Genomic DNA, 14,027 nt, shown 5'->3' with positions numbered 1-14,027 from the left:
TACCGTACACTGTTTACTATTCTATTAGATTGGAACAAAGATGAAAACACCATGTGAACTTAAAGCTCACAGAGACATGATCCAGAAACATAAGATAGGAATAGAATAATAAGAATAATATAACAAATTGATGTACAACAAAAATTCTTTCATTCCCAAAATCAAAGAATGATTCTCAAGAATTGGTGGTGGTGGTGGTGATGATGAATCATGAGCAATAAAATCCGTATGATAATATCATTCCAAGATATATACATGTCCAAAGAATCTTCCAATCACATTCTGTCAGTTCAGCAGTGCTGGAGCAGACCCCATATCTATATCACTCCCATCACAAAGCACTCAGAAAACTCTCAAAAAAATAGAGATGAAAATCCTGTATTGATAAATGATGCTAGACTAATTGCATACATTAATACATCACTTTATTAGAGATTAGAGGAAATGATAGAGAGATGAACAAAGAGGCAAACAGAGTGGGTTACAACTAATCAGGAATTTTGAACCCTTTGCTTGAAGCTGAAGCTGAAACTAAAACATGACAGCTCCAAATACTTCTGTTTGAAAGAATTACAGGTGCAGAAAGAAACACCAGCACAGAATATGCCTCATCTGAAAAAAACAAGACCACTTACTAACCTGTATGAAACAAAAAACACCCCAATTTAATTAAATAACTAATCTATGGACACTACCAGTACCATGTGTTGTTTATTGTTTGGTCTCAGGGTTTGATGTCAGAATCATCCCAGGGATCTTTTAGATCAGTTGAGACCAATGAATCAAAGTCCTCCCAATTCCAATAGTTTGAAGTTCCCAAGCCAACACCACTTGTTGCTGCTATCTCCCATGGCTGTGTGTTAGCGCCACCTGTGCCAGGCGCTATAGCAGTACTGTTGATGGTCGGTTCTTCCGCTGCTTTGAACTCCTCCCCATAGTTATAAACATTGGATGATCTCAGAGAGGTTGACACCGAACAAGGGTTGGTGTCAAAAGAGCTGCTTGAGGTTGAGAAAGGGAAGAGTAGGCTTTGGCTTTGATGAGGAAGAGGCAAAGTTGAACTCGGGAAGATACCATTGTTACCTATACCAATACCAAAATCTTTGCCGTCTAAGTCTCTCGCGTTCATCAGATTCTGTTGTAGCAGCAAAGGTGGTGGGCGAATTAGAGCTTGGTAGAGAGAGGAAGCCATGTTTTTGTGATCATCTGCAAGAGGAGTTTGAATTGTCATGTGGCCACCACCCAGCATAGCATCCATTTTGCCAATTGAGGTTGTGACGGTGGCAGTGCAAGTAGAAGGGCTGGCTGTTGTCGGGGTGGTAGTGGCGGTGGTGGAAGATGGTGTGGGAGTGTTTGGTTTTTTGACCCTCTTGTTCTTCCTTCCACCACCTACCGGAACATTTCGTAAAGTTCCACCTTTAGTCCAGTGCCTCTTGCAAGCCCTGCAGAAATGGCGAGGCTGAGACTTGTTGTAGTTGTTGTAGTAACAAAACTTGGTGTTGGTAGAGTCACATCTTGGGCACTTCAAAGACTCTGAAGGCTGAGTTTGCTGATGCTGCTGCTGTTGTTGCTGTTGTTGTTTTCTCATCAGATTAGGCTTTGGGAGTTCCAAGTCCTGAGCCTCCAACAAGGTTTGCTTCCAATCAAGTCCACTGCTAGAAACCTGCTTAGAACTCAAACCCATGGCTTAAAGTCACCCCTTGAAAGCACTAAGATCTATGGAACCGTGAGAGAAGAATCCAAAAGAAGAAGAAGAAGAAGAAGATGAGATGGTGGAGGAAGAAGGAAGTTGTGTTTACTGGAATGAAGAAAGGCCTATGAAGGTGATAAGAAGAAGTGAGCATGTCTTTTATGAGATGTCTATATCTAATGGGTATTTATGATGAATGTTATTAAAAATGAGTTGAAGGTTGTGTGTGGTGAAGGGTTTGATTACTGTGTTGTGGGGGTAGTTGTGGACGAGGCAATCCTATAAAATTGAATGCAGTCTTTGGTAATAACCTACGAGCTGAGTTTTCTTTGTTCGGAGTTGCTACTATTATAGAATGGGAAAGAGAGAGAAGTGCTTAAGGCTTAAGGTGAAGGTGGGTGGTTGACACGTGGAGAGTTATAGGCCGTTGGCAGTGTGGTGTTGTGTTCTGAAATGAACGTAGATGTGCATGACGATGGTATAATAATTTAATTCAATGGAAATACAAAGTTGGCAAAGAAAAAAAAAAGAGAAGTAGACTACGGTCCATGGGCTAAATTTGTTTTGGTAATGGATTGTGATTAGAGGCAAAGGGGGTGGCGCTCAGCGTGGGACCAATGGGGCCAATGCGTCCAAAGATTCTTTCTAAGGTTAACAACAGTTGTCAAACAGCATATCTTCTTGGAAGTTACACATGGGTTACGATCGATTTTACGAGATTGAGTTAGATTTAAAATTAACTTCTTATACATAAGATGAAACAATTATATTATCTTTTAATGTGATATTTGTTAAGGATGTTGAATCTTGTTGAAGATGCAGCAGTGGAAGTTGGGTTGGGAATGAGCATGTATGAGTTGCATGCACGTGGTGAGTTTGATTTCATGTGTATGGATATGTGGGTGTTGGTTTGTGCACCCATAATATGTTGGGTAGAGAGCACAAAAGAAAAGGGTTGTGGTCCTCACAGAAATTCACACATTGGATTGGATGTTATAGTGATAGGATAATTGAAGTTGGAACAATTATTTAAATGAAGCAACCAGAACAGAGAACAGGGTTTTATGGTCAGACAAATCACAACATTCACAACCACTCAGTCAAATAATTCCAACTCTTCAAAAGGAGGATTCTTCAACCATCACCCTACTTATATTATTATTATTATTATTATCATCCCATTCTTTTATACTCAATAACATATTAATAATAAATAATCTAAGAAATAAATTATATATCTTCATGAGACAAAATTGTACTGTATATTTCTTGATTAAAATTAACTGATACAATACAAACCTTTGATAGTTTCTGGTTTGTAACAGACACATGTGCCTAAATATATGGTGTAAAATGTTGTGGAATATGAAGTTTTTGAATAGGTAGGTGTTGTCAATTTTGAAGGTTTGAACACAAATTCAGGTGCAGTGGATCAAATATTAAATAGCAGTCGGCAGTTTAATTTAGTCAAAGAATCAGCAAAGTGTTGCAGAGACGAATTTGATTTTCACAGCATGACAGCAACTGCAACAAATGTGAGTTTCAAGTTACCATTCATGATAAATCAATTAATCTTTAATATATTATATTCATATTTTTCTCATTAGTTTCGTAATAAATTTTTTTTTCAATTATATCCGTAAGAATAACTATATTCTTTCCATAAAAAATATATAATTTTCAATTTTTCTCTAATTCTTCGTTCAATTTTTATTTTCCAATACCTGGTGCATTAATTAAATAAAGAAAGAAAACAAATGATTTTTTTTTCTTTGTTTACCTTTTTGAACATCGTTAGTAATTATTTGCCATATTTTTTTAATACCAGGTTAAAAACTATATGCTACCAAAATGTCTTAAATATAATTGTCTTCTGAAATGTGTATGTTATGTAACTTTGTTTATTATATATAATCTATATTAGTATATTCTAAAATAATATGTAAGCTGGATATCTTATAAATATAAAATTTTGATTTTATAAATTCCTTAAGAAATATTTATTTATATTTTAATTAACCTTTAACTGATTTTTGAATTAATTGGATAGCCTTTTCTATCATAATAATTCCATATATATTATAATAATGTATCTCCAACAACACAAGATACTTTTTATATATAAATATATAATTGTCCAACATTCTACCTAACCAACACACAAATAATAAGTCTAGTATTAAATTTTTAATGTAAAAGAAAAATTTCAGATAGTGTATAATATATTTTCATTAATAGCTTTAGTACTGGCCGACTTATCTGAATTAGAAATGGATGTATGTGACGTAAGTACACTTTCGCATTTGTCAATTTCATCATTTTCATAATTTTGCATTATCTTTTGCTTTTCTAAGTCCATGAATATGCTGAAATCACTTACAAATGGTAAGCATAGATGAAAGAAAAAATAGGAAAGAGAAAACTAAATGGAAAAAATAGATTACAATAAAAATGATATGGTTAATTAGAAATATAAAAACATTATTTATTACTTTATCAAGAATAATACAAATTGCTATTTCTTTTTATAAATTTCAATTATAGATGGAGTGTGGTTATATTTAATAGCATTACTAATAATAGAGATAATTTTTTTCCCACATTGAGTATATAAATACATTCAATTTCATGAAAATATGTAAGATCTTAATTAATAATAGATTTTAAAGTGAATAAAAAATAAAGTTTATAAATAAAAATTTGATATTAAATTTTTAGTTTATAAACATCTTTTATCTTTGCATTCTCTTGAATACCAACAAAGTTCTAATTGTCTATGCTAGATGATGTCTGGTGAAGCTTAAGGAGTTAACATTATATTGGATCGATCAAAGTTTATTTTTGTCCTATATAAGTTTTAATAATCTTCTTATTCTTTTCTTGAACATATATTAATAAGAGAAAATGCACAGTATATGATTGAACTTTTGGAGGTTTACTTAGGTTGATAGAGTTGATTAAAAGATTGTGAAAGAGCTTTTTTTTTTGGATAATAGTACGTTTCAACCCGAATAAGGAGAATTAATAATAAAAATGATGAATTGATAACATGTGAAAGTTAAAATATGTGTGAATCATATGCCTTAAGTATGAGATTTATTGAAGTGGTAATGATATAGTTATTGGTTTTGAACTTAATTTAAATATTGAATTTAGAGAGTATAACTTGTTATTGGTGCTAGAATGCAATGCAACACTAACATTTGAATAAAGTAATGCATTAAAGTCCACGATTCCACAATTTTGACGATTTTACTCTAACGTGATCTTGAATGAATTCAAAACTCAAAATTATACATCACTTGTAAAATCGTATAGTTCTATAATATATCTTGTGATTTTGACTACATATTAAATATAACAATAATCGATGTATAATGACGTCCTTTCTAAATCTATTATAATTATAAATAATATATATATGTGGTGTAATTTATTTTAATTACTTTACAAATTGATGTAAAATGTGTTATATTTTATATTAAAAGTTAAATATGTTTGTAGTTCCTGAACTTTGATGTGACATTAAAATTTATTTATGTTCGAAACTTTGATACATTTTTATTATTAAACGTTAAACATAAATGAATATAGTCATTTTAACATAATTATATTAATTTTTTTATGTGTCAAACGCGTTTTCAAACTAACATTGAAGCGGACATGTGTCAAACGAGGTAAACAACTCAAATGCTATCATGAAACATGTTTTACACATCAAAACATTTAACGTAATTAGGTTAAATGTACTATATCCATTTATTTTTAAAGTTTGAGAACCAAAATGTATCAAAGTTTCGGACATGGATAAATTCTAATTTGCACCAAAGTTGAGAGACTAAAAACATATTTAACCTTTATTAATCATAGTCAACAACTAATGTAAAATATATTATTTTATATCATATATTAATTTCAATGTTACTCTTGATTTGGATTATGATTTAAAATTAATTTTTTTAAAATTTATGTTTTAAAGATTTGTTTTTAAAATTATTATCAAGGCATATCGCCTTCAACATTTTGTGTTTGGGATTTAGGGTTTAGGGTTTAGGGTTGTAATCCCTTTCGTAGTATCTTTCCCTATTTGGTTGTAATCTAGGCAAAGAGAATCCTGAATACACTGTTTGGGAAACACATGATTAACTTCTTTTGACATGGTTGCAATCATCTATCTCTATGTTATTCCTTGACCTTGTTATTGGCTGCAAGAACTCCTTCCAACTATGGGAAATGATTCATTCACATTTCCACTCCCAAACTAAAGCTAATGTGAGGAAGTTGCAAACTAAACCACGCAATAAGAAGAAAGGAGATCCTTCAATTGAGGTCGTTGCATATCTCCTCATCCTTTTTATCGTGGTGGCTATGTTCATTGTGGTAGAGGCAATTGAGGTCATCACGATGGTCGTAATGGATACAATTCTACTCATTGTGAAGTTTGCAATAAATATGGCCATATTGCATCATACTACTATCATCACTTTGATCCAAATTATACTGGTAAACTTTATGCCACTCATTTACGACCTCCCCTTACACCATATTACAATACAAACATGATCTCTCAATCGTTGTTCCAATCGCAACCTTCACACCCTCAAGGTCAACCACAATATTATATGGCAAAAAATTCAAATTCTTCACCTCCTGTTCTTGCCAATCCATCTCCTTTTACTCAACAATCTCAAAATTGGGTCATTATTCATAAGCTTCACATCATATTACTTCTGATCCCTAACAATCTCATGGAAGCAATCTCTACTCCAACAGATGCCAATGTTTTTCTAGGGAATGGACAAGGTTTGCTCGTACACATTTTTGGTTTTGCCACTTTTTCCTCACACACTTACCTCATGTCACCCTTTATCTGAAAAATCTTTTACACGTCCCATAAATAAAAATCTTGTTATTGCTAGCAAATTTGCACAAGATAATCATGTCTATTTTGAATTTCATTCTTATATTTGTTTTGTCAATTCACAAGTTGATCACTCTGTTCTTCTTACAAGATATCTTAGTCTAAATGGGTTATGCTAGTTTCCTTCTCTTTTGGTGCATCCTTCACCCAGACTCTCTCACTGTCATCTGTCTTAACACTCTTTCACTATTAATACCAGCACTCACCGATCATCATCATCCACTCTTACATCATCTCCAACCATTACTTTATATTCTTTGTGGCACCATAGATTAGGCCATCCTTCCTCTATTCTTTTACAAAATGTTTTGAGACATTGTAATATCTCTTCAATAAATAAATTTTGAGACATTTGTTCTACACAAATTATCTATTGTGATAATCAAAGTGTTGTTGCCTTAAGCCATAAACCAATTCTTTGATACAGAAAAAATCATATGGAACTAGTGATTGGGGGGACTTTAGTTGAGATTTGTATGCCCATTCAGGGTCAAGCCCCAAAAGCCCTAGAGAAACTTTAGCTGAGATTTTTATACCCATTCGGGCTTAAGTCTCAAAAGCCCTAATATCACACAATTTCAAGTTTTAAAATAATTATTCAACTGTATGACTTATTGGCAAGTGCACCAAGTCAGTTGTAGTACAACTGAATGAGAGTTATCATATCTACAAGGATTTGTTAAGATTATGCAATATTTAGTAAGCATTAGATTCAGTAAAACAATGTGAGTTGATTGTGAAAATTATAAAAACAAAGCTAATAGAGTTAAGGAATATAATGATAAATATGTGTTGAGGTTAGATTGTATATCCTCTTCTTCTATTGTACTACTACTTATCCTTTATATTTAGTATGTCATTAATTCATTGTTGTGAAAGTACTCTAAGGTAGATTTAGGCCCATTCCTACAACCTAAAACCTTAAAACTTCAGACAATGTGATTCCTCCACTCCAAGTTGAATGAATATTCTTGCCTTAAGTGCAAGACTTTATATCCAACCTACCCTTTAGATCATGTAAAAGCCTCTAACAAGAATGAGATGGTTTGATTGGATCACGGGTTAAGACTAGTCTTCCAATTCAATCCAAACTAGTGAAATAAGATGATTTGTTAATTCATCCAAGCAATAAACATAAACCAAACCACAGAGTTGAACAAAAGCATACATAAATGTGAAAGATGTAGTAGTACAAAGAATTAGAATCAATTACATTCAACCTCAACACATGAGAGTTCAACTATTCCTCTCTTGTGCCTCTAACTAAGATATTCTAATTTGTTACACAGGAGAGAGAGAGAGAGAGAGAGAGAGAGAGAGAGAGAGAGAGAGCCTAAAGAAGTTATGAATGAGATGCTAAAACAAGAGGCAAGACCCTATATTTATTGATAATTTTGGGTGATGCTCAACTTCATTCTGTGGTGCTCAACAATAAGGGTTTTCTCCCATGGCGATTTTCTTTCAACTTAGAGCTCTGTTATATGGTGATAAACACTTGAGTTTTCCTTCTTTGTAGAGTTTCCTTAGTAGCTTAACCCCTTTTTTGGTGCTTCGGGTTGCCTTATGCAAGGGGTTTCCTTGTGTGACTCAACACCATTATGTGCCACTCAGTTGTATGGTCAAAATTCATATTATTTTTTGGTCGCTTTAAGTGTTCAACGCCAATATTTGTGGCTCAGCTACACCATTGTCATTTTCCTCCAAAAATCACTAAAACTCATCAAAAATATCATTAATTCTAATTCTCCATACCTTATATTTTAAGCTAAAAAGGGTTGTTTACTTCTAAAATATGAACAATTCATGCATAATAAGTGTCAAAATCATATGAAGATTTATGCATTCTAGACATTTATCCACTTGATATTTTCTTTATTCGTGTGAAAAACTGTTCAATAACTCCTTACTTAGTTTCGTGTATGTTGATCAAGTTTGTTGAAATTCTTACAAAACCACTCTTCCAAGCCCAGTTTTCTATTCTATGTAAGAAAGTCAATGTTATCGACTCTTTTAAGTACCCTTGAGTTTGCGAGGGACAATTATATAGTATATACCTTATAGTTTTCTTTATTGTATATGCATCTACATTTATGTTTTGATCGGGTAATAATAAGATATTTTAGAATCTATTTTTTCGACACTTTATTATGATTCTGTTATGTTAACTCACCTTTTGGGTGTCTATATATAACAATATTGCATTTTCTTAATGTAATAAAATTATATAGGATTTATATATTATTTTCATCTCTTAAGTCTATCATTACACATATATCTAACAAATAATTAACGAGATAAATTTTCTTAGACGAAACGTAGCAGGTAAACCAATCTGACATGATCCGTTATCATCCATAATCCACATACGATGTCTAATATTGTAAAATATTCTACACAATATTAAAGGAAAGATCAAAGTTGTTAAAAATATTGTGACAAGAATTTTCCTTTTAAATTAAAAAAAGAAGAAGATAGTTTGATAAACCTAGTCTTTGCTAGTTTCAAGTTTTGCATCTTATTTTTCTATATCTCTTAACTATTGCGATTCGAATAAAATCTCACAGTAGTTAGCTTTCTTAGTGAATTTGCTATTTATTGATGGCCTACAAACTGGTATTCTTATTTCAAATTATTGAAATCCTCCATTGCATCTCCCAAATTAAGTTTCTACAAATTTGACTAGTTTTTTTTATTTCAAACCAAATACATTTAACAAAAAAAGAAGGTGATTAAACAAATAAAATCATAATCCGGAATAGGTGACAGTGATGAGAAAATTGAAGAGAAATAGCAGAACATGATTTGTTCATTAAGAAGGATTAGGATTTGAATAACACAAAAGTCACATGCAGACATATAATTAAGCCACGATTAGGGTGTGAATAGAAAAACAATTGATTAAACTTGATAAAGAGAGAGGAATGTCCATGGAAATGGATGTTGGTCGGTTGATTAGTTGTGGATGTATCGACGGACTTACACGTAGTTGAACGTCAATAAGTGTATTTTCTGATTTCGTTAAAATTATTATTAAATATTTGTAAAAAAATTATTTTGCTTTCTAACTTTATATATTTGTTCTTCTAATTTGATTTTTTTTAATTTTACTTTTAAAAACTTGTTTGATTGAGATCCAAATAATTTTCGATTGTTTCGAGTGATTTAAAGTTTTAGATATGATATTGAAGAATGAAGATGGAAGGTTGAAGAGGACAAAAGAAAGAATGTTTGTTGAAGAAGTTTGAAAAAGACAGAATGCATTAATTTAATCCAAATTGAAATTGAAGAATGGAGTGAGGGAAGAGTCTATTATGTCCAACTAAGAATCCACTTATGTCCATCAAACTACTTTACATAAAAAACTCACTCTCACTCATTACCCTCTTAAAACAATTGAACTCTGCTGGACCCAACCCACCACATGCTTCTTCTACTTTCATCATTAAAATAACTCAAATCAATTGTTTCTTAGTCATTTGGCATTGCTTAGGTTAATTCAAGGAATAATTTTGGTCACAATGACCACCACACATGGACCTCAATCACTGGCCAAAACTGGGCCACCATGCTTAATCCAGCTTGGAACAAAGATTGTGATGTTTATTTTTGGTTTTCTTTATCCCTTCGATTATGACCCACATCACCAAGTTTTTGACATTCCCTTTTACTTTTCTTTGCTCACTTCATCAATGTGTTGCTTAATGTGTAGGTAGTTTCTCAGCTGCACCCATTGTTTATTGTTCAACACACTTTCGTCTCATCAACTCTTTCATTTTAAAACATTTCTTCAGCAATTCCTAGGTTTCCAACCATGTGGAAATGATGTTATTCTCTCTCATTTTTATTTTTTTTTAAGGTAGAACATCGTATGTGTTCTTAGAACAGGTTTTCCGTGGAAAAAGTGGAATAAGGAAAACCAAAACAAACAACCCACTTGAAAATCATAACGTGTGCTTATTTCTTTGAAAATTTTCTGATAGCAAAATGAAATGTTTTTATAGGAATATATATAATCAATCGGATTGAAAACATCATAATTTAGCTTTGTATAATTTGATAAATAGAATTATATCTTACTTAAATATCAAATTTAACATAATCAATTAGTGAAAACCAAAACTTTATCATCGTCTTGTAGAAGTAACATATTCAGATCTGTTGCAGTGTGCTTGTGAGAATCAGCGAGTTATGTGTTGAATTTTGAGAAAATTTAGAGTTTCTCATATATGCTAGCATTTTAATACGAAATTTTAATTTAATTTATTAAAAACAGAATATAATTAAATATTAGAATAAATGATATATTCATAAACACTTATTTTCATTTATTAATTAAAATTTTATAGCAATCCATAAAAGAAATTCGTGAAATTGTTTAATGAGAAATAGCCACGTTTATTCCGAAAATTGTGATTGCTAAGGCAGAAATTGTGTATTCTATTCAACTGTAGGCAAGGGGTTGTCGTGTGTCAATTCGAATTGATATCACATCATAAAAAAAGTGCCACACTCACATATTACAACATTTCTACTGAATAAACAATTTAGAAAATGATAGGGACTCTATTTAATAATTACCAATAAAATAGGTTCTATAATAAGGAAATGACTTGTGAGTTGAGTATGAGGTTTCTCACTAGTATTGTTTAAATCATAATAATCATTTCTTTTCTTAAAAAATGTTTAAATTGTACTACTTTCATGTTTTATTTACAAGTATATTTTTTTTTCTAAAATATTAATATATCAATTGCAAAATCTATCTAATTTTAACACTTTCAAAAAAATTATTTTAAGAGAAATGAAAGAGGGATTCATTTGGACAAAAAAAAAAAAGGAATGAATAAGTATGGAAAATACCTTTCAAATAATATTTCTCCTGTATTCTTATCTGAACGAATAAAGAAGTATAGGAGTGAAATATTAATATAATTTGAAAAAGGAAGTATTATAATTTAAATATTTTCAATAAGAACCAACCTCTAAATAGCAATCTTCTATGACTCTTTCTACTATTAATTGTGGGACATTAAAAGCAAAGTTGCGAATACATATAAAATTTTAAAATGGATAATGCAAATGTTCAAATTATCATCATCATTTTTATTATCAATCAATAAGTTGTTGGTTTGAATAGTATTAAATTCAATTTTTTAAGTAAAACTTCATGTTTTTGAATGAAAAAACTACGATAAAACTTCATTAAAGTTGTTGGCTATATTCTTTAACAAAAATTATGTCGTAGAACCAATTTAAAAGTACTATTAATTGTAAATTCTTACAGTACTAAAACATATTTTAAACAACAGTTTTAAAAACTTTAACCTTTTATTTTTGTATTAATACATCATTGAATAATAATGTGAAAACCTAGTAATATATATATATATATATATATATATATATATATATATATATATATATATATATAGATATATCATTATATAAACTTCTATTAATTTACATTCAAATATTGCTGTTGTATTTTTGATATTAATTATCTGACAAGTACTGTATTACATTGTATCCACACTAAACTTTGAATAAATCTCAAATCAATAGTTACAACAAAAGTATAGTTTGTGTTATGAATCGTTATGTGGAAAATTCTTCAAAGAATCTTCATTATCTCATCAAAGAGATAACTTTCTTTTATGATGCATATCCAAATCATTCTTGGTTCTCAAGTATAAATGGAGTTGACCCCAAGCAACAACATCATCTAACATCAATATTTTTACTTAGACACAAACTTCCTTTACAGGTATACTCTCCACTCACCTTGTTGTCTCCAAATTTTATTTTTTTAAGAAGGGTTATAGCTTGAGAGCCAAGATTCACATCCACATCTTTTTAACACTCGATTGTAAAATTAAATGATTTGTAAAAATTAATAAAAGCAATCACATCAGGTCGTTCTCTGCATATTTATATAAAAATTGGACATGTAAACCTTAAGGAACCTGAAGTCGCACCCTTTGTGATGTGATGGGGATGTTTCCTCTTATAGTTTATCTGATTGGTTTTGTTTTGTGAAATTCCAAATTTTTGGTGTGTGAGATTTTCAGTGTAATCCCCATAATGTGTTGATTGTTAAAATAGGTAACTCAGAAAGGACCCTCCACCTAATTGTGCAGCACTGAGACGTAGACATGAGGGGAGACATGCATGTTAATCGTTAATTTTTAATGTAATAAAATTTTAAGTTTAACTCAATTTTACAAAATTAATTTGTAAAATGAAAATTGCACCTAATTATATATTATAAATTTGTCTTTTGATCGATGGAAAATCTTTATATATCATTTCATTCCAGGGTACATACATATTTAAAGTGAGACTAAATATTAATGGTTAGTGACATAACAAGTTAAACAAACAACAAATTTTGCTTAAATATATTCTAATCAGGTTCAAATACTATGTTAAGAAGTAAATTTTAAACTTAAACAATAATGACATGTCACAAAAGCATGAGAAAGATACCTGCAGCAAGTGGTGGAATCTTCCATTTGATACGTACCATATATGGTGGGGAAAAGCCATCAAAGAAGTGGGACTAGATATAGAAAATTAGGACACGAAGCCATGACGAATGGCTTCCCATTTCTGACCTTTAGATTGAACATTTTGTTGCCAAATGAAAAGTAGTTGTCATGTGTCAAACAGGCACGAATATAGTTGCATGTAACATGCATCCATTTACATTCTCAAAAGCCAAAACCAATGGGAACCCTCCATTTGAAATTTTGATAGGCATAGGCGGTGATGGCGGTGGGACAAGAATATGATAGGATAGGTACATAGTTTCTACACGTAGGGAACTGAGTAGGGAAGAAGTAACAGATTTGACTCACAGTGGAGCCAACCTCTGTTGCCACAAGAATAATGGCATGCATAAGTCACTCCTAGATTGGACGGCTTCCAATAATTTCTAAGTGCCTTAAACAATCTAAATGGAACAATTTTAGTATTATCATGTGTCAGTACCTAAATAGTAACCAAAGATTAAGAATTCTTATATTGTTTGGTCTGCCCCAAAGGCCAAAGGGCATCCCTGTTTTCATATTATCAGTGGGTGGGGAATCATTCTGCATGATCAAACCACTACTTTATTTCAGTAACGGTTATTGCACAGCACAACACAACACAACACTTGCCATTTACGTCAACTTGAATCACTGTGCAAATAGATCCAAGTTTAAATTGACAATGATAATAGTAAAAAAATGGCTGTTAGTGACATTATTATTTATAGATGTAGTGTACTGTATCTCACCTGACTTGGTTTGAAATAGAATCACACTTATTTATAACTGGGAATCAAACTTCTCTTCCTAATTAACTGAATACACTGGCTCCATAGGCAAGTTTATGGCAACTGTGAATATTTAACTGTTTTAAACTCAATAGACG

The 14,027-nt window shown here is 31.4% G+C and overlaps 1 protein-coding gene across 1 annotated transcript; it reads right to left on the bottom strand.

Moving 5' to 3' along the window:
• Positions 1–2,030, bottom strand: LOC114179902 (dof zinc finger protein DOF1.7-like). Its single transcript, XM_028066398.1, has 2 exons — positions 702–2,030; positions 1–612 (listed from the first exon to the last, which is right to left on the bottom strand). The coding sequence occupies exon 1, from the start codon at positions 1,682–1,684 to the stop codon at positions 725–727; it is 960 nt and encodes a 319-aa protein (XP_027922199.1). The 5' UTR covers positions 1,685–2,030; the 3' UTR covers positions 1–612; positions 702–724.
• Between the last annotated feature and the right edge of the window lie 11,997 nt (positions 2,031–14,027).

Source organism: Vigna unguiculata, chromosome 3 (assembly GCF_004118075.2).
Source record: "Vigna unguiculata cultivar IT97K-499-35 chromosome 3, ASM411807v1, whole genome shotgun sequence".
Lineage (NCBI taxonomy): Eukaryota > Viridiplantae > Streptophyta > Magnoliopsida > Fabales > Fabaceae > Vigna > Vigna unguiculata.
This window is presented reverse-complemented; position numbering and strand designations above follow the sequence as displayed.